The 10,118-nt window shown below is 37.5% G+C and overlaps 1 protein-coding gene across 1 annotated transcript in view; it reads left to right on the top strand.

The window, feature by feature from the left end:
* Positions 1–2,335: 2,335 nt before the first annotated feature.
* Positions 2,336–10,118, top strand: part of LOC100917067 (NACHT, LRR and PYD domains-containing protein 3) — a 45,320-nt gene continuing 37,537 nt past the window's right edge. The window contains exons 1-2 of the mRNA XM_023499761.2: positions 2,336–2,908; positions 7,040–7,093. Coding sequence (XP_023355529.2) covers positions 2,563–2,908; positions 7,040–7,093 — 400 coding nt within the window. The 5' untranslated portion in view covers positions 2,336–2,562. The remainder of the gene's footprint in view (positions 2,909–7,039; positions 7,094–10,118) is intronic.

The following is a 10,118-nucleotide window of genomic DNA, read 5'->3' as shown; positions in this document are numbered from 1 at the left end:
GGTAAAAGGGATGAGGAAGGATAGAAAAAAAGAAGAGCCAATCCCTCTGAGGTAGAACCACATCTCAGTGTAGGAAAGGAAAGATGCATCTCCTCTGGCCTGCTTTGGGCAGAAAAGCTTCACCAGATAGCAGCCATAGAAAAAGATATATCAGGGCAAAGACACGCCACTGTCCTTAATTAAGAAGATCCAAGGCACCCTGGTTTGTAGGAAACCTGCCACAAATGAGTGTCTATGGGTTTAGAGTGGAGAAGAGAAGGGGTGGGCAGAACTGAATCCATTTGAGCTGAAAATCCAATCTTGATCTTTGTGGATGTTGGAGAAAAGAGGGAGGATGTAAACATTTGGCCTGAAGAGTGAGACTGCCCAGAAGGTAACTCCATTAATCCCCTCCATTCCTTCTGGATCTCCTCCAACCAGCTGCTACAAAAAAGTCCGATCTTTTAAAATTAAACGTTCTCCCAAACTTGGGAATCAACTTCGCCCCGAATATACATTGCCAATTTTAAATCCCCTCACTCCCCTCCTTTTCACCAAGTTGGGCAGGAAAACAAAATCTAAATCTGCAAGAGTCCAGGGAAGTTCAGGCTGCACCAGGAAGGAGTGGAAGAACACCACTGCTCAGAAAAGAGGCCAGGTGGGCAGAAGAGGATCGTTGAGGAAGAGGGTACTGGGAGGACCGTGTGAGGAGAAAACAAAAGACCGCCAAGGTTCCTTCTTTTACAGAGGAAGTTGTTTAGGAGAAACAAAGCCCTGGGAGCTGACCCTAAGCAAATGGAAGAGGATGAACCTGAGGGAATTTTAGAGCTCTCCCGGGCAGCAAGACTGCAGGATAAGGGTCTCCCTCCCACCTACCAGCTCCCTTGACCCTTTTTTTAGGTCCCACCTTTTTCTCCTTCCTATTTCTTCCCTTATGACTCCTATTCTCTCAGGGGTCCCTTATCTATTCTCACTTATCTCTCTTTTATCCTTTCACAATGTCTCTCCTTCCCTCCTTATTATGTTCCTTCTACCTCTTTCCCTAGTTTTTAATCTCTTCCATGGAGTTGGGAGCAGGGATTGTCCTGGAATGAATTTAAGGACTTGAGGGAGAGATTTATGGCTAGGTTAACTCAAATAAGGTCAACAATCATTACTGAGCACCTACTATTCACCAAATATTGGGGATACAAAGGCCAGACCAAACCCAACCAAAATCTAGTCTCTGTTTCCAAGAAACTCGAAGTTCAATGAAGAAAAACAGCATGCAAACAGCTGTTTACAAATAAGGAGACATGGGGGGGGGAGGGGGAATGGAAATGTTAAACAAGGGAAAACATTTCAATTAAAGAGGATATGAAAAGCCTTCTTGAAGAAGACAAAATTGTAGTTGGGACCTGAAAGAATCCAGAGTAAACTGGAAGTGGAGATGAGGATAAATAGAATTCCTTGCTTTAGAGACAATCAAAGAAAATTTTTGAAGTTGAGAGATGGATGGATTACTTACCATTTTAAGGAAAGCTTCCTACATTCCTGTGATCTCTAATGCTTTTTTAATAAAAATAGGGTTTGCATTTTTCAAAGGCTTTTTCTGCATCTACTGAGATAATCATATGGTTTCGGTTGTTTTTGCCATTGATATGGTCATTTATATTGATAGTTTTCCTAATATTGACCAACCCTGAAATCCTGGTATAAATCTTACCAAATCATAGAATATGATTATGTATGTGATGTTTTGGTGTAATATTCTTTCCAGTATTTTTTTTTTTTTTTTTTTTGGCTGAGGTAATTGGGGTTAAATGATTTCACCAGGATCGTACAGGAAGTGTTAAGGTCATATTTGAACTCGGGTCCACCTGATTTCAGAGCTTGTGCTCCATCCACTGGGCCACCTAGCTGACCCTCTTACCAGTATTTTCAAAAATCATTTATTAAGTCCCTGCCTAAAATGTATGACCGGCATTGTGCCAAGGGTTTTATAAATATCTGTAAAAAGGCAGGGACCTCAGAGGGGATTTAATCTAACTCCTGTCCTGCTTGTTACAGATGAGAAAAGGGAAGTCTTTTGAGATGAAATGATTTGCTTAAAGCAAGTAACTGTTTTAGGTGGAATTTGAATCCAGATCTTCTGATTCCAAATTGTTGGGTAAGTGTAGGCTGAAGATTCTGCTGAAAGAAGGGAAAATGCAAATATCTGGGCTGAAGTGGAAGGAGAAGGAAAAAAGAGAAGGGGAGAGAAGGAGCAGGACCACGAGGAAGACAGGGATCAGAAGGAGGAAGAGTAGCCCCAAAAGCAGGGGGCTGTGCCCTGCCCTCGTTCATTGACTCAGAGTTCGAGGGGGTGTGGCCAAGTCCCTAAACTGCTTGCCCAGACACTGCTTCGCTTTCTCTTTCTCTTTGCTCCGCTCTCAAATGGCCTGGCTGCGTTAAGCAAGATTGGGAAGCCGCGGGATGGGGACAGTCGGAAAAAATGATGGTGTTTTAGGGAGAGGGCGCGGGGCGGAGGGCTCCATCGGAAGCGAGTCCCGAGACCTCTCCAATCTCCCGGGAGGAAATTGAAGCTTTCTGGGGTCTGATGACATGGCCCAAGTCCCCTGGGGGGGCTTCCAAAACTGGATAAAGGAGGGCGGGGCGGGAGCCCGAAGCTGGGGGAGGACAGAGAGGTCCCCATTGGCCGAAGGTGTTCGCTGCCAACTGGCTCGACACTTGGAGGACCTGACCCCGGATGAGCTGAAGAAATTCAAGCTGTACCTAAAGGACCACTCCTCGGGGCTGGGCATCCCTCGCGGCCGCGTGGATGGGGTGGATAGCACAGAAATGGCCGAGATCCTGGTCAGTTCTCGAGGGGAGCAGGAGGCCTGGCAGCTAGCTCTGAGCATCTGGAAAAAGATGGGCCTGAGAGAACTGTGGGAGCAAGCCAGCAAAGGTAAGGCTCCGCCTGAGGACCGGAGCTTCTTCCTCACCTGTGTGTGCCTCCCAAGATTCTAGCTTATCCCCTACTCCCTTCTTTTCTCCCTCCCTCCCTTTCATTCATCTTTCCTTTCTTCTTCTAATTTTCCTTCTTTCCTTCCTCATTTCTTACTTCCTTCTCTGAAGCCAAATTATGAATGTTACCCAAATTGAAAAACAAAAAGTTTTCCTTTTTTCTTTCCTTCCTTCATCTCTTCTTCTCGCCTTTCCCTTCCTTTCCTCGTTTGCAGTGTCTGCAGTGAGTACTTTGCAGAAATGTTGGTGTTTAGAGCGCTGAAGAGCATCTAGAAATGTGGGAGGGCATCAACCCAGAAAGCAGATTTCATGGTAAACGAGAAAGAAAGTCAGGAGGCAGAAATATACACCACAAGACTATGGGTTTAGGAAAATTTCAATAAGAGTCAATACTATCCTCTCTACATAGAGATACTGATATTTTAAAGAGTGAAGTACAATAGAAATAAAAGAAGTTGGAGAGGGAAACAGAAGAGCAAGATTTGCAGGGCAATAATAGAGATTATTTAGAAGATAATGATTTCGTGATTTAAAAAAAAATACCTTCTATGTCTATACTTATCATATTAATCAAAATAATTTAGAAAAGTTGCTTCCTAAAAAATAAGCCCATAAAAACCAACAGCATTTCTGTTCAATAATACAAAATATGATATAAAGGGAAATTCCATTAAAATGATCATAAAATGCATAAAATATTTGGAGATCAGACTACCAAATCCTACAAAATGCATGCATAGATTCATATGCAAAGTGCTTCCCTTAAAGAAAAAAGTTGAGCTTTAGGAGAAAAAGAAATGTTTAGGGATGGGCCCCTTCCATTTTTATATCTGTTTCTTAGAAATCTTACTTTGCTCCAGCTCCTACACGAGACCTTTCCTGATCCACTTAGTTTCTGAATTTATCTCATACCAAAACTTTCTTGTAGTTACTCGATGTTGATTTTTTTATTTATAGTTAGTTCCTCTCTAAAGAATCTTCAGAGTAGGAACTATTTCATTTTTATGTTTGTATTCCCAGGACCTAGTGCACCTGGTAGCAATGAATCAACAACTTTTGTCTGTAGTATAAGGGGATTCCTTATCACATCCTATGACAAAATAGGATTTATACCCGGAATGCAGGGCTGGTTCAATATCAGGGAAACTATTACCATAATCGACTATATCAGTAACAGAACCAACAGACATCATATAATAATCTCAAAAGATGCATAAAAAGCTTGTGACAAAATCCAACACCCATTCCTATTAAAAAACACTAAAGAGCATAGGGATAAAGGGAACGTTCCTTAAAATAATAAGCAATAGCTCTCTGAAACCTACAGCAAGCAATATTTGTTATGGAGAGAAGCTGGACACATTCCCAATAAGATCAGGGTTGAAACAAGGATGCCCATTATCACCATTATTATTTAACATTATACTAGAAATGTTGACTTTAACAATAAGAAAAGAAAAAGAAATTAGAATAGACAATGAGGAAATAAAACCTATCACTCTTTGCAGATGATATGATGATATAGAGAATCCTAGAAAATCATCCAAAAACTTATCATGAACAAATTAGGAGAACAAGGGATAATTTACCTATCAGTTTTTGTAAAAGGGAGGAATTTATGAACAATGAAGAACTAGAGAACATAATGAAAGGTAAAATGGACAACTCTGATTACATTAAATTCAAAAGTTTTTGCACAAACAAAACCAACCGGAGCAAGATTAAAAGGGAAATAAAAAGCTGGGAAAGAATTTTTACAGTCAGTGTTTCTGATAAAAGTCTCACTTCTAAAATATATAAAGAATTGTGTCAAATTTATAAGAATACAAGCTATTCCCCAATTGATAAGTGGCGAAAGGATATGAACAAACACTTTTCAGATGACAAAATTAAGCCCTCTATGGGCATATGAAAAAATGTTCTAAATCCCTCTTGATTAGATAAAGGCAAATTTAAAGCATCTCTGAGGTATATCACCTCACCCCTCTCAGATTGGCTAAGGTGACAGGAAAAGGTAATGATAAATGTTGGAGATGTAGGAAAACTGGGACACTAATATATTGTTGGTAGAGTTGTGATCTGATCCAACCATTCTAGAGAACAATTTGTAACTATGTCCAAAGGGCAAAACTGCATATCCTTTTACCCAGCAATGCCAATATTGAGTCTGTATCCCAAGGAAATCTTTTATAAAAGAGGGAAAAGGACACACATGAACAGAAATGTTTGCAGCAACTAATTTTATGGTAGCAAAGAATTGCAAAATAAGTAGATGCCCATCAATTGGAGAATAGCTGAACAAGTTGTGGTATATGAAGGTAATGGAATATTATTGTTCTATAAAAAATGATGAACAAGCTGAATTTAGAAAGGCCTAGAAAGATTTACATGAACTGATGCTGAGTGAGACAAGAAGAACCAGAATACATTGTATACAATAACAAGAATGTAGACTTTGGACAGAAAATGCCATCTGCATCTCCAAAAAAAAAAAAAAAAAAAAACTAAGGAGACTGAATATAAATCAACACATGCTATGTTTACTTCTTTTTTTTTGTTGTTTTTAAATCTCGCCTGTGGTTTTTCCATTTTGCTCCAATTTTTCTCTCCCAACATTCATAAAACAATATGTTAAATAAGTAAATGAATAAGTAAAAATAAAATAAAAAAAGGATGAAAAGATTCCACTGCGATATATAATATAGGTCTGAAATGGGGAGGAAGAGTCGCCTCTGTATTTCTAACAATCAAAATGGGAGAAGTAGAGCAGTTACTGATCTAGGAAGAGCATTTGGGCCTTGAAAAGAGTTTGCTGGAAGCAAGAGAATGTTCAAGAGGCACTGTACTTAAGGGAAGGAATTGAAGAAAAGAGGAGATGGTGGACCTGGGAAAATTGATTAAAGAAAAGAGATTTCATTTCTCATTGAAGAAAAGAGGAAAAAAGGGACCTGTAGTAAAAGGAGGAGCTGAAATAGAATGGGTCATTCTTTGATCAAATATTTTATCTCAACACAGGGAAACCTTCCCAGAAAGAGAATTATTAGACTGCTGAACTTGAGACAATTCTTGGAGACTGTGCTGAGAACAGAGAAGTAAAAAGGAAATTAGTATCGATTACTTTATTTTTTGTTTGAGTATAGAATTAAGCTCTCTTCTTTAGGAAAAGCTTGTCCTAACATCTAAGCCAAACCATATAGATAGAGCCATATAGATTTAGCAAATAAACAGACTGATGAGATTTTATCATCTAGTAGCACATAATTTAGAGTAAGGCATATAACTTTGTAAGAATAAAATAATCATAGAATTATAAGACTTTTTGAAGACTAAGTTCCCCTTTCCAGTCGCTGGAAAAAGGAGGGGTTCATGGCAACACTGATGTCCAATGACTCTTCTACAGAAGATGAGTTCACAGATCAACTCTGTTATTTAATTATAAAAAGCAGTGATTTTTACCCACCTCTTTAGTAGACTGCGGAACATTGAATATAAAGGAAACATATGTATGTGTTCTCTGTGTACATATATGTGATAAATGGATAGACAATTCACAAACAGGTTAGTGATGTGATAATTTATCTCAGTATTGTTTCTGCTTGGACCCTGTTGAAAAAGATAAGATAAAATAACAACTGATAATGATAAATGACATTTCTATAGCACATTAAAGTTTGGAAAACATTTTTAAAACATGTGATTTGGCCTTATGACCATCCTTTGAGGTAGGCTTGTTGCTTTTCATTGTTTTCAGTGGTATCTGATTCCTTGTGATCTCATTTGCAGTTTTCCTGGCAAAGATATTAGAGTGGCTTGCCATGAAACCCAAGCATACAGAACTTGAGGGTAGATTTGAAGTCAGGAAGATGGGTCTTCCTGATTCTATGGCTGGAACTTAAGGTGGATATTTTTACAAAGTTTCACAGGCTATTACAGTTGGAAATGAACCTCTGAAGCATCTAGTCCAACCTTGAGACCACTAAGGGGAGGTGCCATGATGTCATTTCTTAGTACTGCTTTAAATCCTTTGCTGATACCCTCTTAGGCTAACTGTTGTATCTATTTATATCCACAGAAGGACCAAGATTGAAAACAATTCCAGGAAACAAGAAAAAACATGAAGGGGAAGGTACGTAAAAAGTGAAGACACTGGCTGTAGGTAAAACTGGCTCGGTTCATTTTTTCATCTATAATCCTAGACCTCAGATTGGCTAGTAATAAGGTTCCCTCTGTAAAATTTAAGAAAATATGCTGAAAAAATCTGGAACATTTCTCTAGTCATTAAACAAAGTGAAGTTTTGTAGGTCAAAACACAATATAGCTCCTAAAATAATATAAAAGTAATATATCTTGCCAAAAGGGCAAGCTGAAAAAATACTGCCAAAATCCTTATGGTAAAATGATCAGACCTACATTGTACTGATGATGAAAGTAATAGAGAACTGCTGGAGTTTACTGAGGACCAAAAGAGTGATTATGTTGTATCACTATATGTGAAACAGAGAGAGGAAAGAAAACACTCATGAAATTTCAAAGGAGATTTGCTAAAGGAAGTTCCTTACAGTTATCTGGAGAAAGCATGGCAAGTTTCAGGTCTCCTACTCTGTGTCAGTTTGGGGTAATAGTTTCTCATTTCCTGAGATTAAACTGCTGTGGAAGCTCCCTCCAGCTTCCTTTTTGGGTTTTCCTTTTTGAACAGGAAACGGCCCAACTCTGATGTGTTTTAGAGATTGTCCCTCCTTTTCCAGAGTTTTAGTATAGTGATTGGTGGGAAATAAAATATTACCTGCTCTCTTTGCTTTCCAATTTGTACTTTGGATTTCTTGAACACAGTAGTTGATTGAAGAAGATAAAAATATAAATGGAATTCTCCCCTGACTCAATCAAATTCGGCTAATAAGAGGGCTGTATATGGTCATATCTATAACATCTGGGCATATCTAAGGGATTATTTTTAGACAAAAAAGGAGAAACTTTCTCTTGCTGACTTTAGGAATGAACTCAAAAAGCAGAAGAAAAATTAATATCTACTAGATCCATGATAATTATCTTAAATGTTGGAACAAAGCTCTCATGGAGATATTTGTTTCTTGTTTGGCTTTTTCTGTTTCGTTTTCTTCTTGAAATTCTTGATTTGAATATTAATTCTGATTTGCTGGAATGAGGAGAGTGGGGAGGAGGGGAAGGAGATTTCTAAAACACAAGAATCTTAATTGGGTAATAAAAATATCATATATTAATAAAGGTAAACTTGTACATAAGTATGTATATATATTCTACAGCAAGTAATGTGGATTTATTTATATCCCTTAAAGTTAGGAATAATAACTGTTATAGTTACACAATTCTAAAGTAAAAAATCACATTTAATTTTTTATTAAAATCTTTATCAATATTTCTTGCATCTGGAATTCCCTAAGCAACGTTTCTGGCTAGCTAGTCAGTGAATGTAGTTGTCTGCATTTTGGATGGTAATGTTACAGCAGAAACAGTGACTGAAACTATTAAAGAAACAAGAGTAATAATCCCGGTTGTCAACATTCCTATCTTTTTGATCAGTCTATTTTTCAGCAGTTATATGCTATGAATGTTTTCCCACTCATTGAAAAATTTGTGGGAAATACTGCAAGTGAAAATTGCTCTACAATTAAGAAATATCGAGCAGTTACTTCAATACATTGAGTGACTATACAATATACACAAGTAATATTCCATTGATATTCAGTGTCTTCTAATGTAAGGTTAAGGCAGTTTTTATAATCATCATTATAATTAGCCACAAGGAAAGTTTGTGGTGGTGTGGTATAGCATATATGTTATTCATATGTGTCATGGGTCATAATCAAGGAGAAAAAGGAAAATATGTCCAATACATTTCTACACTACACACACACACACACACACCTGAATGGATAAAATATCCACTATTGCAAGGAACACAAATTCAGGTTTGCTGGAATGTCCTTGAGCCATGACAAGATCACTTGCTCACTGCAATAGAGCTTTTATCAGTCTCCATGTAGAGATCTCCATCTTCTGCATTGCTCAACTCAATCTTTTTCATTTTCCTTGAAGTTTCATCTTCTGACATTGGGTGATCAGTCATGGTACATGCTTTGACATTTTCCTCAAGTATTCACCCAGGTCGTATATGATTCTGGAAAGACACAAGCAAACACTCTTCCCCACATTAACAATGGATCAGTACCTTCCCATTTTCCTATTAATGGATCTTTCCACATTACCTAGGCCACCAGCCTTTTTTCTTCTGAAAAGTGTTTTTCTGCTAGCATATGCCCATCTTTATCCATTGTAAAAAAGTTTAAAGTATATAGTATTTTTGATATTTTTCTTTGTGGAGCAGTGGTATATATTCCCCCTTTTTTATTTATCAAGCATGATTTTTACATCCTTAATACAACGAGCTTGACCAGTGGGGTTATACAGAATTTTGGTAATTAATTGGATACAGTAAGAGCAACAGAATTCATTAAAAGCTTTACTAATATAAGCAGGGGCATTGTCTGTTTTTATCTATTTAGGGACGCCCATGAGGGCAAATGCACAAAAAAAAAAAAAAAAAAAAAAGAGATGACTAATAACGTATTTGATAGCCTCACCTGTTTGTAATGAGGCAAAAGGAACAATGAGTGTCTATTGTGACATGAACAAAAGACAGTTTTATAAATTGTTCTTGCATTACTTTGAAAACTTTAAGAACCTTATTTCATATAGACATATGCACCTAATAACAAATAGATGATTGAGCTATATAGTGACTTACCTACTTATTTAGAATATAATGACCACATATTTTCAGATTAAAAACTATAAAATCTGACATTTGAATTGTACTTATGCCTTCTAATGACCACTTGCTTCAATTATAGATTATTTGTCATTAGAGAAAAAAAGCCAGGGCATGATCGAAATAGCATCAAAACTGATTATTCAGGCCTCAGCCTTAGAGTACATACAGCCAATTGGAGTAACAATTCCACCTCATGGTCAGACTCAGGAGTAATCAGGTGGGCTCCTATTCAAAGGAACACTATGGGGAAATTGAGAGTCAAGATTGTTCTACAAACTCTTGCCCAGATACAAAACTCCATTTGAAATAGTTCAGAGTCACATTCTTCTGAGTAACGTGACAT

Source organism: Sarcophilus harrisii, chromosome 3, assembly GCF_902635505.1.
Source record: "Sarcophilus harrisii chromosome 3, mSarHar1.11, whole genome shotgun sequence".
Classification (NCBI taxonomy): Eukaryota; Metazoa; Chordata; class Mammalia; order Dasyuromorphia; family Dasyuridae; genus Sarcophilus; species Sarcophilus harrisii.
This window is presented reverse-complemented; position numbering and strand designations above follow the sequence as displayed.